At 46.6% G+C, this 25,385-nt stretch overlaps 1 protein-coding gene across 2 annotated transcripts in view; it reads right to left on the reverse strand.

Annotated features, from left to right (window-relative positions):
* Nucleotides 1-8,339: 8,339 nt before the first annotated feature.
* The window catches only part of MXD4 (MAX dimerization protein 4), a 42,973-nt gene continuing 25,927 nt past the window's right edge, over nucleotides 8,340-25,385 (reverse strand). For both annotated transcript variants that reach the window (XM_068149595.1, XM_068149594.1), the window contains exons 4-6: nucleotides 18,272-18,386; nucleotides 13,732-13,891; nucleotides 8,340-12,003 (exon numbers count right to left, since the gene is read on the reverse strand). In XM_068149595.1, coding sequence (XP_068005696.1) covers nucleotides 11,855-12,003; nucleotides 13,732-13,891; nucleotides 18,272-18,386 — 424 coding nt within the window. In that variant the 3' untranslated portion in view covers nucleotides 8,340-11,854. The remainder of the gene's footprint in view (nucleotides 12,004-13,731; nucleotides 13,892-18,271; nucleotides 18,387-25,385) is intronic.

A 25,385-nucleotide genomic window follows, 5' to 3' on the forward strand; every position in this document is an offset into this window, starting at 1 on the left:
GCCGAGATTAGGGCTCGAAACGCCCGCCACGCGCTAGTCTCGCGCGGCTTCCCGCCCGCTCCTTCCGCTTGGCAGCCCGCGCATGCGCGCCTCGCCGGCTCGGGCGGGGGGGCGGAGGGGGCAGTGACGTCAGGGGTCATGGGCCGTCTCTCCTCAGCGAGCAGCCGTGGTATTGTCCCGCTCGTCACGGCGGTCGCTTGGGCTCGGCTGCTGCGCTCCCCGTTTTAACCTGTGGCGAGGGAGAGGTCAGAGAAGATGTGACTGCGATTTGATGCTGCTCAGCTTTGACCGGGCCCCAGAGGCGTGTGCCAGGTCATTGCCCAGTAGCCCAGAGGCGAGGCTCATGGTGGCCACCACCCTTCTGCACGCAGCTGCCGTATCAGCGAATCACCCCTGCCTAGGTCTCCTGGGATTCTTCTTCGTGGACTTTATGCCCGTTGATTTGTGTCATCCCATTTGTGAACCTGCCAATAAACCCAGAACTTCACAGAGAGCAAATTCCAGACCTCTACTACTGCTTTGAAACAAACAAACCAAAACAGCCCACACAAAATACTTCCTTAACTCTTTACCCCACCTCCGCATAAAGTGGCCCTTAGCAATGGTGCCGAGGCACTGCGGGATTTGTTGACTACCACCTCTGCATCTACCTTATTTATGACTTTTAAATCCGTTTAGAAACCAGCAGTACATTTCCTTTCCTTAGCCTGGAGAAGAGGAGGCTCAGGGGTGACCTTACTGCTCCCTACAACTACCTGAAGGGAGGTTGTAGCCAGGTGGGGGTTGGTCTCTTCTCCCAGGCAAGCAGCACCAGAACCAGAGGACACAGTCTCAAGCTGCACCAGGGGAGGTTTAGGCTGGATGTTAGGAAGAAATTCTTCCCAGCAAGAGAGATTGACAATTGGAATGTGCTGCCCAGGGAGGTGGTGGAGTCACCATCACTGGAGGTGTTTAGGAAGAGCCTGGATGGGGTGCTTGGTGCCATGGGTTAGTTGATTAGGTAGGGTTGGATGATAGGGTGGACACGATGATCTCAAAGGTCTCTTCCAAGCTGGTTAATTCTATTCTATTTTTCAGCTCTGGCCTCTCTCAAATACTTCCTCTATGAAGCAAGTCTCCATTTCCTCCATTTTTCACACTTCACCTCTTACAGCATGACTGCACCTTGCTGAAGGTGCAGAGACAGGACTGCACCTGCACATAAGTCCTCAAGGCTGCACCAAGGCTTTCTATGAGGTCCTTGTTTCCAACACCATTCCTGACCACGCTCTCTGTCTGCTTGGCTTTTGGGCTGCTGCTGGCTATGAAGCCACCAGAAAGCTCTCAGCAGTGACTGCAGGACCTCTTCTGTATTGTGAGGGCTGGAGCGGAGTTGACTCAGATCATGTAAACTCTTCACTAGCACTTTGAGCATCCTTCGTCAGCCACTCCTCCCATTTAGCTGTCTTTGCTTCCTGTTTACTCTGCACATGCCACATCTTTCTGGGCTTCCCTGCTTGCCTCAGCAGAGTCTCCTTTCTCACTGAGCCTTGCCAGGGGAGCATCTGGGCCATGGTTTTCTGTTTGTGTCAGACATTTTACCTGGGGTTTCTACTGCACTGTTTTTAAAGCCTTCTGGGTGTTTGTGGGCTGCTTGCTTTCAGGACACTCTTGTAGGGTTTCCTGGTTTTTTTCCTCTCATTTTTCCATAGGTCATTTTCTTAGAATTGAGCACCATTTGCTTGATTTGACTTGCTCTCTTCTTTCCTGGTGGTTTCTAAGACCACTCATTTTTAAGTCACTTACTGCATCCAGAAATGGTGTCTCAGCATTTCACCCTGGTGAGGCACCGACCCACTCTGTGGGTGGCTGAGCCCTCCCACTACAAGTCCTAAATGTGCAGCTTCCCTAATCTGACTTAATGCAATTGTTGAAATGAGTCAACACAGGGAAAAGAGCAACCTCGCAGTCAGCATGGCCAAGACTAACTCCCATGAGGTGTTCTAGATCAAACCCAGTGCTTCTGTGGCCTGCAAAGTATAGTATGCTGATCACTGGTATAACATGCTCTGTGCAAGGCATTTTTCAATTAAACCCTGAGCTGGCAGTGAGTTCTCATGAATAAAAAGAGCTGGAGAGCCGAATTCCTCCCCATCAGATCACAGCCTGATATGCAGCTGCAATTCAGCCTAGCTCAAGTTTTCAAATCATCTTGCAGATAGGGTTTGCTGCGCCTTGCTGATGGGGAAGGAACAAAAGCATTCACTAACTGATTTCACAAGACTGTGCTGCTGCACTTCAGTCAGTTCCTTGCACTAGTATCAGCTGGTACTACTGGAGTATTTTGGAGACTTGTGTGTCAGTTCCTTGCACTAATATCAGCTGGTCCTACAAGGGTATTTTGGAGGCTTGTGTATCAGTTCCTTGCACTAATGTCAGCTGGTCCTACAGGGGTATTTTGGAGGCTTGTGTGTCAGTTCCTTGCACTAGTATCAGCTGGTCCTACAGGGGTATTTTGGAGGCTTGTCTGTCAGTTCCTTGCTCTAATATCAGCTGGTCCTACAGGGGTATTTTGGAGACTTGTGTGTCAGTTCCTTGCACTAATATCAGCTGGTCTTACAGGGGTATTTTGGAGACTTGTGTGTCAGTTCCTTGCACTAGTATCAGCTGGTCCTACAGGGGTATTTTGGAGACTTGTCTGTCAGTTCCTTGCACTAATATCAGCTGGTCCTACAGGGGTATTTTGGAGCCTTGTGTTTCACAATAGTGTTTTCTTGTCAGTTTCCTAAATATCAGTGTTACTCATGTAAAGACTACCTGAGTAAAAGCACATTTGAACACCTAGAAAGCTTCCAAACACTCTTCTGTCCTGAGAGCGCTGAGGTCTGTAACTGAAGTCCACATCTGAGATGAAAGAAGACACCTCTGATAAAAGATTGTTTGTCTTTTGTCTATCCAATCAGCTATCTGGATTGTTGCAACTAACACTTTCCATTCCCTGCATGGTCACTTCCTCTCCCTCTGTCCACACACACACACATGCAATGTCCCACCTCCTTCATGGCCTTCCACAAAAGTGACATCCCCATCTAAGGCCCTGAGCAACATAGTCTAGTGGAGGGTGTCCTTGCCAATGCCAGGGGGAGTGGAAATAGATGATCTTCCAGGTCCCTTCCAACCCAAACCATTCTAGGATTCTATGAGCTGCTTAGCTGGGCTGTAGCTGGTTTAGAGCTACGTGTGTGCTGGACAGTAGCCACTTCTCCAAAGAGTGAAGAGCTCAACTGGGCCAGCCTTGGGGCATGATCAGTGCAGGAAACAATTCATTCCTCTTTCTACCCAGACATGGAATGTTCCTGGAAGTTTTCACTGTGGATTAGATTGCAGCCTCTCTGCTTTATCAAATTTGGTGAAAATTAGCCTGAAGGTTCAAAAGTTATCAAGGAAAGGAGGAGAGGAACAGATGGACAAAAGAGGAGATGGCAGACAGCATGATCTCATAATCCCCACTGGCATCGGAATTCAGGCTAGGACTGAAATGTTTTAGGTCAGAACATCGTGCACCTAAATTACTCATTTTGAAAGAACAAGCCTCTAATGTGGAACAAATTTTCATTTGCTAGAACATGGACCAGCTTTTAGGGCAGAGATTAAACACCAGCCTTCCCCTGCACATGTTACAGACACATCTTCAACATTTCTTATGGTCCCTTTCCCCACCCAGCCGCAGCCCTGTGTGTCAGTGTTTGCTTTTGCACCTCCCTACGGGTCAAGATTGTTTTTCTCTGATTCATTTTTTCTTGGTTGTGTTCAGTCAAAACATAATTACAGGCTTACCTTACCCTTTTTTTCCATCCTGGGAGCAGTTGCTTTGCATTTGTGTCCAAAAACCAGCGAGGCTGCTTAGATAGTATATTGCTTTTACAAGCCATTTTATGGTGGATTCCAGCAGATCAAGACATGGACATTTCTGGAAGGATGTCTGCAAGCTCTGCACTGCTCCATCAAGGCCATGTTGCCTTTGTTCTGCTGCAAAACATGACATTGTTGAGCCTGATACCTCAGAGGGAAGCTACCTCAGTTACCCATTGGCAAAGGCTGGGGGAAAATAGCCGCAGAGTGCAGCTGCCAACATGCAGGCACCACAGCTAGCCAGGATCACCCCTCCCTCTGGGACGCATCTGCCTGATGAAAAACTCTCAGTTCTGAAAGTGGTTTTGCTTATCACTGCTGCAGGGTTTGGGTTGGTTTTGTTGTGTGAAAAAAGAAAACCACACAGAGAAGAAACAAGGGTTTTAGCTGATAAAGTGTGACGGTCTAGAGGCTTTCTGCATCACGCTGCACGTCTGCAAACAGCAGCAGGATGTTGAGGTCCCTGCTGCAAGCTGCTGGAGTAGCACCCACTCTCTGGAAGCACCCTAAGGAGTAACTCACTGCTATAAGCAAACTTAAAGGTTGGGCCAGATGTTCCTTGGGGTCCCTTCCAACCTGGCATTCTGGTGAGTCTGAACTAAGCACAGCTATTGAGGTGCTGTGTGAACTTCTATGACAACAAAGTCAGAAGACAGAAATTTGGCACCAGTTTGCTTCCTCTCACCAGCACCTCTATCTTCTCTCTAGAGGAACAGTAGATTTCATTCTGGGCTCTCTTATTCCCAGAAAAGCAGGCCAAAGGGATTTGTTTCCTTCAGCTTGGTTGGATTCAATGCCATAAATACAACAGAGGCACCTAAACATTTGGGTGAACTCATGCATCAAGGCACGTGATGGAAAACAGCACTTTTTGTGCTAGAAAATTGTTTGCTTACTCTTCTGACCCCGTTCTGGAACTGCTACACACACAAAAAAACCCCCAAACTATGAAGAAGTTAAAAGAAGTGAAAACCACAACAAAAAGGTATCAAAAGTTGTGTTTATATTATGAGGAGATGATGCTCCAACACAATGCACTGTGAAGTGTTGCTCCAGTACTGTCAGAAATACTCACAGGAGGTTCCACCTCAATGTGACGAGAAACTTCTTTGGTGTGAGGGTGCCAGAGCCCAGGAGCAGGCTGCCCAGGGAGGTTGTGGAGTCTTCTTCTCTGGAGACACTCAAAACCCACTTGGATGTGTTCCTGTATGACCTGCTCTAGGTGATCTGGCTCTGGCACAGGGGGATGGGCTGGATGATTTCCAGAGGTCCCTTCCAGCCCCTCCTGTTCTGTGGTTCTGTGGGCCACAGAATGCAGTAGGCATGACATGCATGTGTAAAAAGGAATCTACACACCTCACAGGCTCCCACCCATTCCTCTGGCCCTGGCACCCAGTGGGTCTGGCACAGAACACCCTCACTGACACCTTCAGCTAACAATTTGCCCAGCAAGCAGCAGGCTTCCTGTCAGTGCCTCAGGTGCACCAAAATTCCATCAAAAGTCCATGCTGCACAGACCCTTTCAGTGACATGAGTCATCCAAAACCACATTCTATGCTCACATTTTAGTTTGCCTTTCTGATTCATAGCTCTGGCTCATGGCAGTGACATTGGAGTGAGAAGCTCCCTTAAAATAAGGCAGAAGGAAAGCCAGAGGTAACTGGTGAGGATGAGCAGCAGGACTCCAAACTAATGGAGCTGCTACCAATAAATTACTTCAGGGTTGCACAGTTCCTTCTGTGCAGAGCTCCTGCTGACTAATAACCATGAATGATTCCTAATAGGAGCCGGATTTGCTCCAGGTGATCCTGCTCTAACAGGGGTGGTTGGACTGGATGATCTGCAGAGGTCCCTTTCAACCCCTACCACTGTGAGATTCTGTGAGAAAATGCAAGGTAGAAGCTCTGAGACTGGAGCACCTGGACTCTGCTTTGCCATCAGGTGAGTCTCTCCCTGGATGTGCCTCCCCAGGAAGCCTTTGCTGGGGTTAATTCACAACAATTCAGGTAGAGATAGCAGTCAAGGTGACCAAATGGTTTCTGCTCTACTCTGGTTCATGCATTCCCTGCATTTTCCTTCCAGGTGGCTGTGACACACTTGGGTTTGTGGGGTTTTTTTGGTTGGTTGGTTTGAGTTTTATTTTGGTTTGGGTTTTTTTTCAGCTACCAATGAAGAACAGTGCATTTACTCAGTCCCTAAAGGAACTTTAGGCTCCTTTCATTGCTGGTGAAATTAGCTTCTGGTGTTTTTGCTACACCAGTATTTGTCGGAAGTGCAGCTCCCCCTTCTAGAGCATCTAAAAAGATTCAGAGAGTCCTTGAATCACAGAATCTGTAAAGAGCATCTAAAGAGATTCATGGAATCCCTGAATCCCAGCTGGTGGGGGTTGGAAGAGACCTTTGGAGATTATGCAGTCCAACTGCCCTGCTCCAGCAGCGTCATCCACAGCAGGTTCTCAATGTCCAGGTTGGTTTGGAATCTCTCCAGAGAAGGAGACTCCACAACCATGCTGGACACCCTGCTCCAGGACTCAATTCTCCTTCCATTCTGGAAAGTGGAAGTTAGTGGATTATATATCAACACTGGTGGGCTCTGACCACACACAACCAATGGCCTCTACTAGTTAAGAAAAAATGAAGAGGTTTCTGAAAGTAAAAACTATTTTGCAGACGTTCTCTTATCAACACCATCAGAAAATGAAGTGCATGACATTAATGTGACTCGATTAAATGATGATGTGGTTCCTTTCCAAAATGTGTTTCTTTTCCAAAGGGCTCATTTGCAAGGATGAAAAATGTCACTGCTAATTACCAGTCTGTTAGAAAGTTGGTAACATGGTGAAATAATCACTTGTCCAAGAAAAGCAGAGGAACATCCTGCAGCTAAACACACCCCGGGGCTTGGAACGGGAGCAGGGCTGCAGGCGGAGCTCAGGCACACGCAGCTTCACCTCTTCCTGTTTCCCACTTCTGCTGGCATTGCAATTCATCCTCTGGAAAGGGTCATGCAGAGTGCACACCCAGGTGCTCAGAAGGCTGCCATTTCTCACAGTCCTTTTGCTGTAGATCAACAGAGTTAACTTCTTTCTGAACACAGAATCCCTTTAGGCTCTGTGTGGTACAGCTGAACCCACACCCAGCTGTGCACAGGGCAGAATTCTGACCATTTGAGGGCAGAAAGAGCCTTAATTCTGTAAGTTAGATGCAAGCTGTATTTGGTTTGAAGGGTTGATTTTCCACTGCAGTTCTTACACCAAGAATTTAGGCTAGAAACTCATCTATAAACACCAGATAAAACCCTGTTCTCATGCATTTTTGGAAGCCTTTTTATTTTGGCTTTAATCTGGTAGAACTCACTCTGAGCTGAGTTTGCTTTTGCACAGGACAATGCAGGAACCAGGCCCTGGGTAGCCTGGAGTAGTAGTGGAGAGTTTCTGCTGGCCAAACCCTGCCCTTTTCAGAAGCTAAATAAATCAGCTGGTGGGCCCAGAGGTACCTGTTGGGTGCAGAGAGGATGGATGTAGAGAGGATCACAAATGCGGCGCAGAATCTGCAGCAACTGCTGGCAGCTTTAGGCTGTTTGTTTCTGCCTCTCCCAGGTGGTGACAGTGTACTCATGAGCTGCAGGAAGAGCTCACCCAGGAGCAGTGCAGGGGCCTGTGCCCTCCCAGCACCTGCCTGCTGCAAGGGAAAGTCCTTCCTCTCTTCTCCCACCAGGAAACAGGCCAGACTTCTACAGCTCCATAAAAAGAACTTCTCGATGACTTCATCTCTGCGGAGCCTTTTCCACAGAGGAAGGGACCTGGCAGCCCTGTCATTTTGTCCCTACTCCTTCTTTTCCTCTATGGTAATTGCAGAAAAAATAGCCTGAGAGCAGCAGCATCTCCTCAGCTGCTAAAAGCATGGGCATGACAAAGCTGGCACAGCTGGCAGGCACTGGCAGGATTGCATCTCGCAGCAGGCAGGATGCTCTCTGCAGCCACCTGGTCATGATGGCTGCAGACGGATGCACCACGCAGCACACCCACGGAGCACACCCATGGAACACACACCCTTGGAGCACACACATGAGGCACACTCACCAGTATCCAGCTTTTAAAAATGAACAAAAATAGAGCACTGAGCCATTTCCTCTCATCCTGCTTACTAGGGAGAAGCAAAGAGACCCCCACCTGTCTCCAGCCTCACCCAACCCAGCTGCCAAAGTGAGGCTTGGAACAGTTGTGCTGCCTTCAACTGGGCCGCTCCTGGCCCAGCTGTGCAAGAGGGGCTGTGTCTAAATCCCACCTTCAAGCGGGCTGCAGTTGTTGGGAGGCCATAGAATCACAGAACCACTTTTGTTTAAGACCATCGAGACTCCCCCCCCGGGCCCTTTATCAGCATAACAAGAACCGTATCAGCTGTAAGAAGTGAAGAAGCAACACCAAATAAAGCCCTTTTGATTTCCACTCAAGATTATTCGAGTAATTTTTATTGAAAATATAAGATCTACAAAGCCATGGATACCCAGCGTGGAAGAACTCATTAAGTTAGCACATTCATCTTTCAAAGGAAAATTTCAGGTCGACCTAAGGTACAAGAATGCTCAACTTCAAATCTGGGTTTGGTTTGGTTTGGTTTTTTACTTCCTGTGTGTGTGTGTTTGTTTGTTTTTCAAATCTCTTTTCATTAGGAGGTTCTGTGCAAGAGCTGCTTGTCATGAAAGGAAACACCTCTGACAATTCACCAACGTGTTCATTAGAGAATAAATGAACAGCCAGATACGAAGCCTGGGTTTGTGTCTGTTGGGTTGGGTTGGTTTTCTCCCCCCACCCCACCCCCCTTTGTTAACAGTCATGTGTTAAAGTAAACTCTTCATTTTTTTTTGGTGTGTGTGTGTTGTTGTTTTGCTTTTTTCCTTGTTTTCCATGATTTGGAAATTAGTTACATATATGCACCAAAGGAGCGAGTAATTTCTGCTGCTTGTCAGCTACACACAAGGAGTATATTGCTGTGTGCTTTCCCCGACAATGAGGAGTTTAGTAAATGCAAGGTGTACAGAACGGAATACCAAAACCTGCATCACAGAAACAAACAGAAACAACCAAAAAAAAAATCAAAACAGGAAGAAAAAAAGAAAGAAAGAAAGAAAGGTTAATTCGATGTTTTCTTATTCAGCTGCCAGAGTTTATAACCTTGGGCCTGTCCCCAGAGCCAAAGCAGGGGTGGCCGTCCACTAGGTTATGTAAATTAAATGTCTACGTTCTCCTTGTTGGCAAATTCCAAGCAGTAAAAGCGAGAGTGCAAACAAGGATCTGTAAGCTGCCACAAAATGGATTCATGTTTCTACTCTGTGTTGTAAGAGCCAAAGGGAGGACACGAATGTCAGATGTTGAAAGAACAACTGAACCTTTGTTTTTGATCGTCATGGTCAGTCTGTCATGAGGTCTTGTATCCCAGTGCTAAAAATGGCACCGCACTTGGACGTCCCATAGCCTTACACAGCACGATTGTGTTTCCCTAGCCACTGAGCGCTGGTCTCACAGAGACCCTGACTTGATAAGCTAACAAAATAGAGATTTGGGTGCTGAAGAATCCAGGAGAGGGCTTGCACAGAGACGATTCACCCTCGCACCAAAACCTAATCGTATGCTGTGACTTAAAGCCACGCTGACTCAGCTGTGAGAGGGTGAAGGTACAGATGCACCTCTCTGCTTCATCCCTAAGGAAGTGGACAACTGACCATTCCAAAAGAGGGGGGGGGGGGTCTAGAAACAAAGCTTAGTTGTCCTTTAAACAATGGAAAGGAGAGGCATACATAAATGGTCACCAAGGCACAATATGACAAAGGTGAAGAGTCCCTGAGACTCTGGTCTGGGTCTGTACCATTCCCCTCCCTATACAAGTAAATGAGAACATTTAGGAAAATATAATACAAAATCTCTTACAGGAAATATAGACTACACTTGCTAAAATCACTTCCCTAAAAGTGTTTAGAGCTTTGTGTTTTTTTTCTTTGCTTTTTTTTTTGCCTTTTTCATTTTTTCTTTTTTTTTTTCCATTTTCTTTTTTTCCCTTTTTTTTATTTTAGATTTTTTTTTATTTATCCTTTTTTAGTTGTTTGTTTTGTTTTGTTTTAAAAGACCTTCTTTAAACAGAGAATGCAAAGAACTGGTCCAATTGGTTTTCTTACCCGGCAAGCCAAGCTCTAATGACCTCAACTAAGCAGAAGTTGTATTAAAATACATCTTCAGAGTATTGCTACAGTTTGGGTAAATATGTTCTGAACAGCTTGATGAGGACTAAATAAACTTTGCTGTTTTACAGCTTACATTTATCTTTTTTTTTATCTTTTTTTCCTCTTTTTTCCTCTTTTTTTTCCTCTTTTTTTTCTCCTTTTTTTCCCTCTTTTTTTTCCTTTTTTCCTTTTTTTCCTCTTTTTTCTTTTTTATCTTTTTTCTCTTTTTCCTCTTTTTTTCCTTTTTTCCTCTTTTTTCCTCTTTTTTCCTTTTTTCCTCTTTTTTCTCTTTTTTTTCCTTTTTCTCTTCCTTTTTCCTCTTTTTTATCTTTTTTCCTCTTTTTTTCTCTTCCTTTTTCTTTTCTCTCTTCCTTTTTCCTCTTTTTTCTCTTTTTTCCTCTTTTTCTCCTCTTTTTTATCTTCCTTTTTCCTCTTTTTTCTCTTCCTTTTTCCTCTTTTTTCTCCCCTTTTTCCTCTTTTTTTCTCCTCCTTTTTCCTCTTTTTTCTCCTCTTTTTTCCTCTTTTTCCCCTCTTTTTCTCTCCTCTTTTTTCCTCCTTTTTTTCCTCTTTTTTTTTTTTGTTTTGCACTTTTTTCTTTTTTAAACAATAGAAAATGCAACTATAGTGTGCAAAAAAGAAAACACAATTAAGTCTCTCCTAGCTGAATACTGTAATTGTAAGCCATGCCCTGCATAAAAACGTACTGACGTGTGTAAATAGAAGGAAAGAAATCAGGAAAAACAAAGAAAACAAACCCAGAAATACAAGCAAACAGAGATTTGGGTTTCCTGGCAAGGAAAAGATTAACTATCACCAAGTGGAGCACTGGAGTTCTGTGTTCTTCAGCCAAAGAAATGAAAGGAACGACCCAAAAGCCAAACAGAAAAAGCCACTGATATGCTCCAGATGCCATCAGTTCCACAGTAACAGGTTAAACTCGCGGCGCTGCTGCTCCCGTTAACATGGAGAAGATGATTTGCTGCTGGTTGGATACTGGATACAAGAAAGCAAAAGACAGTTGAGATCATCCCACATGAAGTCATTACTAGAGCTGGCTTTTCCCCCGTGTTGAAGTACAGCAGTGACTTGTAAATATGACCTTTGCTAAAGATCAGCTGAGATTTGAAGACTGATCTGCCTTGCTTCACCCAAACAACAAACCGCCGAAGGGATTTACTCTGTGGAGCCCTCTCCAACAGCGTTCTACAAGTTTGGGCTGGTTTGATTTGTTGGTTTTTTTTTTCATGGAAAAAAACAAACCAAAAAAAAAATACCAGAAAAAAAAGTAGTTTGGGGGTTTGTTTGTTTTTTGTATCTCTGAATCACTAACACACTGTAGATTCCATTTATCCTTCCATGGCTGAAAATGGATTCTGCAAAAATCAAAAGAACTGTCAAACTCCCCTTACACCTTGCTTCCAACAGGTTGAATTTAATACTTCTTGAATGGAATGACATCATTTATTATTATTTTTGTGGGTTTTTTTTTTCCTCTTTAAATTTGCAGTATGGCTACATCAAGCTAGCTTTTAAGTCACAACTGTACCTAACCACAGTTCTCTGCAGCAAACCCAGGATTTACAAGATCTAATATCGTGGTTACAGTGCAGGGAACCGTGGGTAAGAAACCTCCAGGTCAGAGGACTGTGGTTGGGGTTTCCCGGAAGAGTGGCAGTTGACACCTCTGGAATATTCATATTTAAGTGCTTCAGTCAGATGGTCCTGAGCTGGGTGGGTACCTCAGGCACTAGGAGAGCCTGGCGTTCAGTCTGCGGGAATGTGTGTACCCTCCGTCGCTCGAGCCGCTTTGCAAACTGTAGTGGTCTTCAGCGTCGCTGGCACTCCCAACACTGTCCATTTCCCCTGGGGTGAACTCCATCCCTTCAATGTCTACTTCTACAGGAAAGACAAAAAGGTATGTTTTCAGAAAGGCAGCAGTGGCAGCAGGAGTGGTGGCCCACTCTCAAGCGCTCTTCACCCGAATCCTAGCTCATTTTCAATCACAGAATGGCTCAGGTTGTAAGGGACCTCAGGGATTAGGTAGGAAGGGATCTCAGGGATCATCTACTCCCAAATTCCCTGCCATGGCAGGGACACCTGTCAACCAGACTTGGCTGCTCAAGGCCTCATCCAACCTGGCCTTCAACAACCCCTGGGAAGAGGCAGCCACAGTCTCCCTGGACAGCCTATTCCAGAGCCTCACCTCTTTTGTAATGAAGAACTTCTTTCTAGGATCCAGTCTAAACCTCATCTCCCTCAGCTTCAAACCATTCCCCTTTGTCCAGTCTCTAGACACCCTTATGAAAAGTCCCTCTGCAGCCTTCCTGTAGGATCTCTTCAAGTATTGGAAGACAGCTCTAAGGTCCCCCTGGAATCTTCTCTTCTCTAGGCTGCACAAGCCCAGCTCCCTCAGCCTATCCTCATTTTATGTAATTAAAACCCAAGAACTGGCACAGTAGCTCCTGAGGAAAGGATCATCTTGTCCACCTGAGAATTCAAATCCCTTCTGTCCTCATCCACATAAATATACTGCATGACATCAATACCAAATGCTGGCCCAGAACTGTTCCAACCTGCTCACAGACACTGATTGTAAAAGTCCTCCAGCCCTCTGAGGCTGCAGGACTGCTCCTGGTAGTTCCAGCCCATACGGGGTGTCGGCTGGTGGCCACCACGGTGTCGCCATCTGTCCCCCAGAAACTGCTGACCACCAGCTCAGCTTCCCCAGGCCCCGACAGAGGCAGCCTGTGCCAGTATTCAGGCACGGGGGGACTTTAGATGGGAAGATAAGGCACAGTGAGAGGCAGCCTGAGGAGCTCTGCCTTGCTTGAGAATGGATTTTTAACAAGTATGTGACAGTTTCACAAGCAGTGCTGCAGAGTTTATTTTGTCTCACAAATTAACACCAGCAAGACTTTTTTTTTGGTCACTGCCTTACCAGGAATTACACTAAAAATGCAGGACATGAAATGGTGATTGCTTAAAAAGAAGAAGCAAAACCACAGGCAGTGTACATAGCTTTAAAACCACCTGCAGCATCAATGGCTTCCAAAGGTGATTTTAGACAAAAGAACCTTTTCCCAACCATGTGCCAAAGAGGCAGGTGGGGTTTTTGTCCTGCAAATCACAAAATGGAGCAATTCTCACAGAATCACAGAATGGTGAGGGTGAGAAGGGACCTCTAAAGAGCATCGACTCCAGCCCCCTGCCACAGCAGGGTCACCAAGGGCAGGTCACACAGGAACACATCCAGATGGGTCTTGAAAGTCTCCAGAGGAGACTCCACAACCTCTCTGGGCAGCCTGCTCCAGAGCTCCAGCACCCTCACAGCAAAGCTTTTCCTGATGTTGAGGTGGAACTTCCAGCATTCCAGTTTTTATCTGTTGCCCCTTGTATCACAGGACACCAATGAAAAGAGCCTGGCCCCTTCTTCTTGACTCCCACCCTTCAGGTGCTGATCAGCATTCATTAAGATCCCCTTTCAGGCCTTCTCTTTTCCAGACTAAACAATCCCGGATCTGTCAGCCTTAAATTTTGCCAAAAGCATGCTTTTAGCCCCAGATCCCAAGTGTTTTGTTGCTGCCCTGCTGGAGCAGCTGCTGTGGGCAGGGCTGGTGCAGTTACCTTGCTCAGAGTCAGTGGATATTGTTGATCCCATGCTGTCGGTGCGGATCCGCTCCATGCCCTGCACGGAGAGCTGCTCCAGCCGGCGCTTGAGGTAGCGGTGCTCCCGCTGCAATTGTTCTTTAATGTTCAGAGCTTTCCGGTCCTGCTCTTCCAATTTCTTAAAGGAGACAGACAGACAGTAAGCAGGCAGGTCCTCCTCACCTTAAAACATGTAACTTAGGGACTTGGCCTAGAACCACAGAAGTGTTTCTGTTGGAAAAGACCTGAGTCTGACCATCAACCCAACACCACCATGGCCACTGAACCATGTCCAAAGTGCCATGGCCACAGGTTTCTTGAACACCTCCAGGGATGGGGACTCCACCACCTCCCTGGGCAGCCATGTTCCACTGCCTTGTCATTGTAAAGCACTTAAAATACTTTAATTGACACAGAACAAAAATTGAATTTGTTGCTTGTTGGCTTACAAACAAACCTTGACTGTCTTTACCATCTCTTTCAGTTGCAGAGGTCATAGAATCATAGAACAGTAGGGGTTAGAAGGGACCTCTGGAGATCAGGCCAGCACAGTTTGAGCAGACAAGGCCAAAGCTATCAGTGGAGCTTGCAAATACTGACTTGATCATTAGGGAAGAAAGTGTTAGAAGTATGATGGCATCAAAGGCAGGAAGGACACACAAATCCAAACACCTGACATTGTTTTATGTCTTACATTATTTTATATATTATGAGCCAGGCTATGCTCAGGTAGCCAAGAAGGCCAACAGCATCCTGGTCTGGGTCAGCAAAAGTGTAACTAGCAGGACCAGGGCAGTGATTGACCCCCTGTGCCCAGCACTAGTCAGGACAGACCCTAAGCACTAGGTTCAGTTTTGGACCCCTCACTACAAGAAGAAGGAGAGTGTTCAGTGAAGGGCAGTGAAGCTGGTGAAGGGTCTGGAGAATAGGTCTGCTTAGGAGCAGCTGATGGAGCTCTGTTTGTTTAATATGGAGAAAAGAAGGCTGAAGGGAGACCTCCTGGCTCTTTACAACTCCCTGAAAGGAGGCTGGAACCAGGTGGAGGTTGCTCTCTTCTCCCTAATACCAAGTAATAGGACAAGAGGTAATGGCCTCAAATTGCACTAGGTTTAGGTTGGACATTAGAAGAAAGTTCTTCACTGAAAGGGTTCTCAAAGACTGGCACAGGCTGCCCAGGGAGGTGGTTGAATCCCCATTCCTGGAGGTGTTTCAAAGAGGCAGAGATGTGGTGCTGAGGGACATGGTTAGAAACAGACCTGGTAGAGTTAGAGCATGGTTGAACTGGATGATCTTAAAGAGCTTTTCCAAACAAAACAATTCTATGACTTACAAACCCCTAAGAGATGCAGTAAATTACAGACTGCAGCAGTAAAAGCTCTGATAAGCAAGGCCAGATTTCCCTGTTTACACCACCGAGAGTCAGGAGACGTGCAGGGAGTGAGCACAGCTGCTGACCCTTCCCCCTGCCATCTGAGAGACCCTAGGCTGGGTTTTCAGAGGAGAGCACCCTGGGGCAGTGCACATCAAACCAGAAGCCAAATCATTTGAGGGATTTTGCTGTTCAATGCAAGCCTGAGAGCAGAAGCTTTTATCTTTGATACAGTAATGGGCACTATGAACAGAGCAGTCTCCCAGCTGAAGGAAACTGAGCTTCTGCAGCTTCATGTCCGGGCAGCACACCACGTAGATGCACGTCATAGGTGGATACCCAGTGTTATAACAAGCAAAGGGTTTGGCACATCCATGTGCACAAGAGACCAAAATGTGCCCAATTGATCAGATTTCCTTTTCCTCTCTTTTCCTGGCTGCAGTCCCAAACTCTTAACAACTATTTTAGGAATGAACTCAGTGATTCATCTCCAGGAGACTCAAAAACGTCCAATCCTTTAGTGCAAGTTTCAGTGTGTAGACTCTTGGAATCACAGAACAGTCTGGATTGGAAGGGACCCTCAAGATCATCTAGTTCTAACCCCAGGCAATGGGCAAGGGACACCTCCTACTGGGCCAGGTTGTTCAAGGCACCATCCAGCCTGGCTTGGTTGAATGGCAAAGTTGAAAGTTCAGAGGTATTGACAGTGTTGGGTGCGGCAGACAGGCACTGGCGTGCTCTGGCTGACCTGATGAAGGGCAGTAATTAAGTGACAACCCAGCTAGGGTAGGTTAAGATTTTAAGAAGTTAATCTTCAGTTTCAGTTCTCCCAAGATGTGAACCATGCATGATGGACATGGAAAGTATCTGTCCCTTGCTGTTTTTTTATCAGCAGCTGAAATGGGAGCCCCACAGCTGATCTCTCACACTTGCCACTTGTAAAACCAGGTTTGCCATTTGGATGCATTAAGGCCATGCCATGGGGGCAGCCCAACTCCAAACCCCCACCCAGTGCTTTAACACTTAGCCTGAACTAGACATGAGAAGCCCAAATCGCCAGTGGTTAACTTGGGGGTTGCCCAGATGGAGTAAAGGTGCTTAGAATAGCTGAGGATCCTTACAAATACGTGGGAGCTGGGTGCCAGGAAGATGGGGCCAGACTCTTCTCAGTGGTCCCCAGTGACAGGACAAGAGATAATGAGCATAAACTTGAACATGGGGAGTTCCATCAAGATATGAAAAGGAACTTCTTAACTTTGAGGGTGGCAGAGCACTGGAGCAGGCTGCCCAGAGAGGTTGTGCAGAGTCTCCTTCACTGGTGACTTTCAAGACCCATCTCAATGTGTTCCTGTGACCTACCCTAGGTGACCCTGCTCTGGCAGGGGCTTGGACCAACCCCCAATGTTCTGTGATTCCATGACCCTGTGAAAGTAGTTTGTTAAACTTGTCCAGAGAATGGATTTGCTTAAACTGCTCTTTAATTGCTGTGAATTACAGCCATTTCTGCCAGCACAGTGAATCTTAGAGCTGTACAACAGCAGGCTGCTCTCCAAAACATTCCAAGATTACTGGCAATATACAGCCTCTCCTGACACCTTTCTTGACCTGTTTCCTTACAACACTGAAAAAATGCCAGAGGAGTAATTACAGTCCTGGACACAGCAGCAGAAACCTGCTCTTTATCTTGCACATTGGAATATCTGCTTGTCTGATTTCTGTGTCTAACCCTGAAAATACAGCAGTGAAATGGCAGTGAAAGTCTCTTTGGAGAGAGGAGGCCTGAGGGAGTCATTCCCTTGGAATCACCTGTGCACACCACAGGATGTTAGGGGTTGGAAGGGACCCCTGGAGATCACTGAGTCCAACAGAGCAGGATCACCTGGGGCAGGTCACACAGGAACACATCCAGATAGGTTTTGAATGTCTCCAGAGAAGGAGACTCCACAACCTTTCTGGGCAGCCTGCTCCAGGGCTCCAGCACCCTCACCATAAAGAAGTTTCTCATGTTGAGGTGGAACCTCCTGTGTTCCAACTTGTACCCAATGTTCCTTGTCCTATCACTGGGCACCACTGAAAAGAGCCTGGCACCTTCATCTTGACACCCACCCCTCAGGTATTTATAGACATTGATCAGGTCCCCTCTCAGCCTTCTCTTCTCCAGACTAAATAGCCCCATGTCTCTCAATCTCTCTTCATGGCAGACATGTTCAAGTCCTTTCATCAACCTTGTGCAAAGGCACAAGCTGCACTGCTGCAGGACCACAGGTGGGCTGGTTTGTGTTTTCTACTTGTTCCACCCTTGAAACACACACAGGGAGCAGCAACTAACAGGAGGTGGCACTTTGTTTGGGGTCAGTGCTTCAGGGGCCGCTCATCAAGGGGATAGGCTTGCTGATAGCTGCAACCCCTTTGATTCCATTAGGGAATCAGGAATGGATGTGGTTTTTGACTTTGAAATCAAGGCAGATTATAAGGGAGACCTTACAGCTGCATTTCAGTACCTGAAGGGGACCTACAGGAAGGCTGGGGAGGGAATGTTTAGAATTCTGGGGTTTGTAGTGATAGGAAGAGGGGCAATGGTTTGAAACTAGAGCAGGGTGGGTTTAGGTTGGACATGAGGAAGAAGTTCTTTACTATAAGGGTGGGGAAACACTGGAACAGGTTTCCCAGGGAGGTGGTGAGGCTCTGTTCCTGGATCTGACTTGATGCAGCCTGATCTAGTTGGAGGTGTCCCTGTTGACTGCAGGGGGGGTTGGACAAGATGACCTTTGAGGGTTCCTTGCAAGCTGATGCAGTCTGTGAATCAGTACAATGCTACTCTGCTCAGTCCTTATGTACATATATTAATCCAAGAACAGCATTGGTGCTTATATATACATATATAAAATGTGTGTGTATATTTAAGTCCCATGTAAACCATTAGTAACTAAGCAGAAATCACAAAAATCACCATTTATGTATCTGAGACTTCAGGGTAAATTGCAAACCACAAAACCTTGACACTGTGACTGAAATCCTTGCAACTAATAAAGGTCAACATACACAGAAGATTGGCTATCTGGATTTTGTGTGAGAATTCCTTTCCTCTCTCTGGACACACATTCTGGAAGATTCTGCCTTAAAAAGAAAGAGAAACAGGGATGTTTTTACCTTGATGTGCATCTTGGCTCTTTTCAACAGACTTAGAGTGGTGTGCCTGGTGCTGTCTGGCCCAAGAGGCACGAGCTGCTTGAGCTGTTCCAAATATAGCCGGAGTTTAGCCCGCCTGAAAGAGTCCAAACCAAGAGCCTTGTAGTAAAGTTGCACCCCAGCAGCACATCCTCTATGCAAACACCATCTGTCTGCAGGATCTCTCTGCAGAACTCCATTCAATGGTGGCTTCCTTTCCCCTCCCTTTGGCAAGGTTTCAGACCCAAAGGTCACTTGAAACGCAGTAAGGCTGCTTGGCACATCCAGGCAGTCGGCTCACACTGATATTCCACAGCAGCTTGCTCAGCCTGGTGAGTCCCATCTTAACCTAGAGGGGGATCTGAGGAATCCAGGAAGGGCTGCACACAGGATCCATGGCTGGGTAAGGAAGAAAAAAATGGGACTTCAATCCACCCCAGTGATTTCTGCAGGCAAAGAGGGACCTGTGTGAGGGCACAGGGCTGCAGGCCCCAGCTCCCATCTCCCCCCTTAGCCTGATGGGATAGGACACACTCCTGCTACACAAGGCAGGGGCATCCCTGCAGCCTGCACAGCCCAGAGCTGCTTCCAGACAGGGTTTACCAATATATTCTAACAGGGAGGTCCTGATGCCCCTTCTTCTTTCATCTGCTGACCCAGAGTATCCTCAGGCAGCCCAGCAGCCCAGCACAGCCCAGAGCTGCTTCCAGCCATGATTTATCAATATAATCTAACAAGGAGGTCCTGATGCCCCTTCTCCTCTCATTTATTGACCTACAGTCCCCCCAACTAAGGAGGAGACACTCCTCCTCCCACTGTACAGCCAGGACAACCTGTATTAACAAAGACACAAGAGAAAATGCTTCCAGCCATAGTGGGTCTTGCTTTCACTGTTACTCCTTTGCTGCTCTCCCCTTCTCTCCTGTACCAACACCATTAAATCTGTCAGTAAAAAGAGGATACACAAAGTGGCATTTCTACAGCAATCTGATTTCCAAACTTTGTCTGTCTTTGAGAAAGAAGCTGGCTACACAATAGTGCAGGCAATGGTTGCTTCAGTTACTCAACGCAAGGTCTGGCAAAGCAAGGGACAGTGTGTGTGTCTCAGCAGTTCAACCCCAAAATCTCTCCTGGTTTTAGTGCAGAGTTACTGAACAGGAATCCATCCAGTCTAGCAGTAGGATAGAAATGGCTGCAGAAGCCCTGATGTGAGCAGCTCCTTTAATACCTTCCTTTCTGCCAGCCTGCTACAGACTGAACAAAGCCATGACCTAGAGCATGCCAAGATCCCCCACGCAGCAGCAGTAAAAAGCAAAGCGGATCCCAAGTGTGAGATCTTCTCCAGATCTGCTCCATGCTGCAAGAAGGAGATAAATTTTGCAGGAAATGTAACACTTCTGGTCAAATGGTCAGTTGAGGAGCAAAATTCAGCATCAGCTGAAGAGACTTTGCTGGGCACCAAACGACAAACCACACGTGTGCCATCGGAAGGATTAGTGCCACGTGAAAACAGCCTGAGAAATGGCGGGGGGGAAACACACCAAGGCAAAATAAAAGTACAGCACAGTGACTACACACTCACACATCTACTTCTGGCTGCCCATAAATGAGTAGTGTCTTAGGCAGGAAATCAAAGAATATTCCTATTAAATTGTTCTTTCTTTCTTTCTTTCTTCAAAGCCACTCAGGGAAAAAGAAATACTGGGGAGAGCGTGACTGGCGAGAGAAAACTGAGGACAAGCTTTTGTTGTTGCTGCTGGTTAGGCCTGGGGTTTGTTTTTAAGCACCAGATTGCAAACTTAACCACCTAAATGCTTTTATTTAAACCACAGCAACAAAGACTGGGGTGAATATTCACAGAAAGAGCCCCAGCAGATCACAGAGTGCCCCTGCAGTGGGACTGGAAATAGGGACTGCTGGTAGTTAGACAGAAAATAGTCATCAGGTGGATTTTTATTTGTGTCTGTCTCCTCTAAATAATTAACTGGTGTGTGTGTGTGTGTGTGTGTTAAATTTATAAACCCAAACTTGCTTCAGGGCCTAAATTAACAAACATCTTTTTGGTCTTGAAATGTCCTCTAAACACACACAGCCATCTGTGTCACCCAGCACAACCTGGATACAACTCTATTTAGACAGCTGACAAGAAAGGGACTGAAGAGAAAAGGGGCATGTGGCAGGGAAGAGGCCAAGAACAGCATCCAAGGAGTAAACTGAGAGTTAATACATTGACATGGAATGATCAATGCACTTGGAGTAATTAAAAGTCTGATAAGGAACAAACAGAACTGTTGATCTGGGAGCTACTTGATATCAATCCTGGAAAGTGTTTGTGAAACCCAACTACACTCTGGATGACTCTGCTGCTTGGCTACCTGAAGGAAGTCTGCTGACCACATGGAGAGAGAAGGATTTAGTGCACTGCCGACCATCAGCTGCAGAGTTCACAGAAACATAACCCAACTCCAGAGTGTCTTGGTAAACCACGAATTCTTGTAGGTCAGCTGCCACCCAGGTAAAACAGGACTTTACACTAGTGTAACGTGCTGTGATGAGCACAGGGCTGAAGAACACAGGGCTTTACACATGAGCTGTGAAGAGCACAGGGCTGCAGAGCACAGGGCTTTACACACGAGCTGTGAAGAGCACAGGGCTGAAGAACACAGGGCTTTACACAAGAGCTGTGAAGAGCACAGGGCTGCAGAGCACAGGGCTTTACACACGAGCTGTGAAGAGCACAGGGCTGCAGAGTACAGGGCTTTACACACAAGCTGTGAAGAGCACAGGGCTGCAGAGCACAGGGCTTTACACAAGAGCTGTGAAGAGCACAGGGCTGAAGAACACAGGGCTTTACACAAGAGCTGTGAAGAGCACAGGGCTGAAGAACACAGGGCTTTACACAAGAGCTGTGAAGAGCACAGGGCTGCAGAGCACAGGGCTTTACACAAGAGCTGTGAAGGGCACAGGGCTGCAGAGCACAGGGCTTACAGAACAGCTGTGAAGAGCACAGGGCTGAAGCTAAGAAAAGTAATTCAACTGAACTCAATGATCTCCTGAGGTCCCATCCAACCCCTAACATCCTGTGATCCTGTGATCAGAATTTTAATAGTAAAACAATAACTATGCTTTAAGGCATTCTCAGAACTAGCAATTGTACTGGAGGTAACAAAAACACTTGCTAAAGAACCTGCTTTAACTTCACCTTTTGGGTTTCCTTCAAGGGAGTTTGCTTTCATTTAGTTACTCAGCAGTTAGGAAGCCATTACAGATTTTGAAAGCATAAGCTTCATGTAGATCCTTAGAGCAATGTTGATGTGTGTATGTGGCTTATTTGTGTATCACAACACAGCAGCATAATCCATGGCATAGATTGTGAAGGTAAGAAGCCCAGCCCAGCACTATTGCTATGCTTCTGGAGTAAATATCCCCACGTCTTTCATGTGAGTGAAAAAACACCCCAACACACAAACCCTCTAAGAATGCAAGAAAACATCTCAGGCATGTTATGGTAACAGATCACACCAGCAGGAACAAGGGACTCCAACTCCACAGCAGAGAAGCTGTCACGTACAGACTCTGCCAGCACTAATTTCTCTCATTTTCTGCTGGGACCTGACAGCTTTCGCTTCTCCTCGGCTGACTGTGACACTGGAGGAGGGAAAGGCACTCACAGAGGTGATCACAGCCAGAGCTGGTTTCTGTTTTGCAGCTCACACCTTAAATTCCACCTAGAAAATAAGCAAAAAAAGCCCAAACAACAAATCAAAACCAAAAAGCAAAGCAGCCTGGTCTGGGAGCAAGGAGGTAACAATCTCCATGCATGAACTGTGTGGTTGAAGCTGGGTAATTCTGCTCTGCTCCAGCTTCCAAACCCAGCTGTGACACCTTCGCCCACACAAAGCATGGTGTCAGGCCAGGACACTACTGCCTACAGACAGGGACGCTTTTCTCACCTCATGTGGGTGCAAAGAAACAACCCCCTCGTCACTGGTGCTGGATTTATCAGGGAAGGTAAGGATCTGAAAATAAAGCCATCCAAAATCTGAGTCCTCAAGCCTCCAGCTCTCCATTTGGGGTACAGCCATATGCATGGAGAGAGGTACAAGGGTGACTCATCGCCCATTACCGCGTTTTCCTTTGTGCCAGATGCTTACGGGGCTCCAGATGTTACAAGACTTCAGTGTTTCTCCACAAGCAAGCTCACAACGTGGTCCTACAAATCTGCATTATAGCTCCTCTAAAAGGCCACAGGCTTGGTCACTGTCCCTCACAGTGGCCATAGCTAGGAGCAGTCAGGTGGTTCATGCACCTAGCTGACAACTAAGGCAATGGCAACCAGCTGGGACTGCCTTGAAGTGGTCTGGAATCCACGCAAGCCATGATGGGCAATAGTGGCAGATCTTACAGCAAAAGGAGCCCTGGAGCTGCACACCCTGGAGGGACAAAGCAGCAAAGTTCTCAAGAACATCCTTGTAGTATGAGAAGCTCATCTGAAGACCACTCACTGAGTGTATTTCTCAGAAGCTCCAGTTTGCTCCAGTGCTCAGCTATGAAAAGGCAGGAGCACTGCTGGCCAAAGGAGCTACAGTACACCCAAGGGACCTCTTCTCACCACACTGGAGCATGTGTGGGCATGAACCAGTGCTTGCTTCACAAGAAGGTCCTAACTGTGCTTCTGCAAGATGCTTTAATGCTATAAATGCTTGTGTGGTTGAACATGTGCCTCTATTGCAGAGGTCCCAAATTTAGTCTACGGAACCAGCTCTGTGGACAGGAGGCTGACATACTCTCAACTCAACTGCTAAATATACTTGCTTGGTGGTGTTCTGGAAAGAAAAGGACACTGTAGATCAAACAGCACTGCAAATGGAATCACTGAAAGCCACAGGGGTGAGAACAATAGAAATGGATATAAAAATTAAAGCTTTCTCTTTTCTGTGTGTTAACCCTTCCAATCCAAACCCCAAGCAGCTTCAGACCCCGTCACAAGGCAAATTCAGTACAAGGTGAACACAAACAGAACCCCTACCTCAAGGAATATAAAATTCTAGAAGACCTTACAAAATGGACAGAGCTACTGGAACATTTCAGCTTCCTTCTCTCACATTTCACCTTTTTTTTCCCCCCACATTCAAGCCCAGCCTGGTCCTGGTGCTGTGCAAGGAATTTAATACACAAGTGTTTAAATATAGAGCAGTTGCTGAATTTTTCATTGTTGCATAATGACCATGCAATCTGGCTTCAGAATGTACATAGAATGAAGTCAGAGAAGATTTCCTGCAGCAAAAATTCACTTCAGGAGTCAAATGTTCTCCAGGTACATGGTGAACCAAAGTGCAGTGTGGGCTGTGCACTCTGGGTCAGAGAAGTAAAGGCTGTCTTTTCTCCCTGAAGAAAGGTGATTGATCTCCCCAACAGCCATGAAATTCAGCACACCACACTCAAGTGAGCTCACTGCAGTTGTAAAATACTGATGGTTTTACAGGAAGACTCTTCACAGTTTATTTATGAGATGCAAATACCCGCACACAGGTAGTGCTCCAGTTTTAGACAGAATCAGCAAACACAGCAGCTCAGCGCCCCTTGTGACATGCATTAGTCAGGATCAGTCATAGAATGGCCTGGTTGGAGGGGACCTCCAAAGGTCATCTAGTCCAACACCCCTGCAGTCAGCAGGGACATCCTCCACTACATCAGGTTGCTCAGAGCCTTGTTGAACCTGACCTTAAATATCTCCAGGGATGGGGCCTCAACTACCTCCCTGGGCAGTCTCCATGGTGCAGAATTTGTTCCTAACATTCAATCTCAATCTGCTCTTCTCCCATTCCAAACCAGTGCCCCTTGTCCTATCACTGCAGGCCTTTGGAAACAGTCCCTCTGCAGCCTGCTTGTAGCTCACTTCAGGCACTGGAAGCCTGCTCTAAGGTCTCTCTAGAGCCTTCTCTTCTCCAGGCTGAACAACCCCAGCTCCCACAGCCTGTCCTCATAGGAGAGGAAGACAGACAGCAGTACAAACTTCCCCGCTGCAGCTTCAGGATTCCCCTGCCATTGAGGTGAAACCAGAGAGAGGACCTCTGCCTGCCTTGTGACTCCTACATCAACCCTTTCTTTGCAGAGATTGCCACAAGCAAGTCAAGAACCTTAAGGGCTCCAGCTCCTTTTACTCTCTCTGCAGAGTCACACATAAGCAGTGACACATTTTTGCTGGTACTGACTACTCAATGCCTTCAGATAGTCTTGTGTATTCCTGGCTATCATTGCCACACAGATGAAGTAGGTGAAGATGTAATTGTCTTAAACCAGGACACCCACTCTGCTCACTCTAAGTTGGTCCTCAAACATAGCTGTCTCACTCCCCCTTAAGCTAACACCTCTCTGTGTCAGCAGTGATGTATCTACAGCTGCACAATACTTTTGTAAGCTCCTGAAGAAGATTCTGCCCCCATTAAAACACACTTGTTTCCAAGGGCATTTTAAAAGATGGTGCATGATTCCAGCTTGAAAAAACCCCACAGAAATTTAGTCATGTACAAATGGTTCTAGAGCAACCTGTTTATGAATGGTCCAGACAGGAGTGAGAGCTCTTCAGCACAATATTAAATACAACAGAAGATAACAACAACCCTCTGCTGAAGTATGAAATCCTGTCCCCTCCCTATTTCTTTCAGTCAGAAACACTTTCAATACCTTCTGCTCCACAAAGGACACCTCAAAGAGATTTTCCTTCCCAAAGAGGCTCTAGCTCATCCCTGAATGGCACAACCTATTTCAGCTACACCACAGATTCACTTTAGTGAAAAGGCAAGAAAACCTCTTAGTATGAAAGCACTGTACCATAGCAAGGCACCCAGTGTGCTGATTGCTACGAGATGTGTGAAAGGCCTGCTCACAGCTCAGTGCCTCAGAGCCAAAGCCAGACATTCAGGAGCACCCTTACAAGGAACTTCTTGACTTTTTATTGCCAAAGAATCACAGAATGGCTCAGGTTGGAAGGGACCTCAGAGATCATCCACTCCACCTCCCCGCTGTGGGCAGGGACACCTCTCAGCTAGACTTGGCCTTGAACTGGCCTCGAACAGCCCCCAAGGAGGAGGCA

Source organism: Melanerpes formicivorus, unplaced genomic scaffold, assembly GCF_026170545.1.
Source record: "Melanerpes formicivorus ecotype bairdi unplaced genomic scaffold, bMelFor1.0.p_v2 SCAF_18, whole genome shotgun sequence".
NCBI classification, from domain to species: Eukaryota; Metazoa; Chordata; class Aves; order Piciformes; family Picidae; genus Melanerpes; species Melanerpes formicivorus.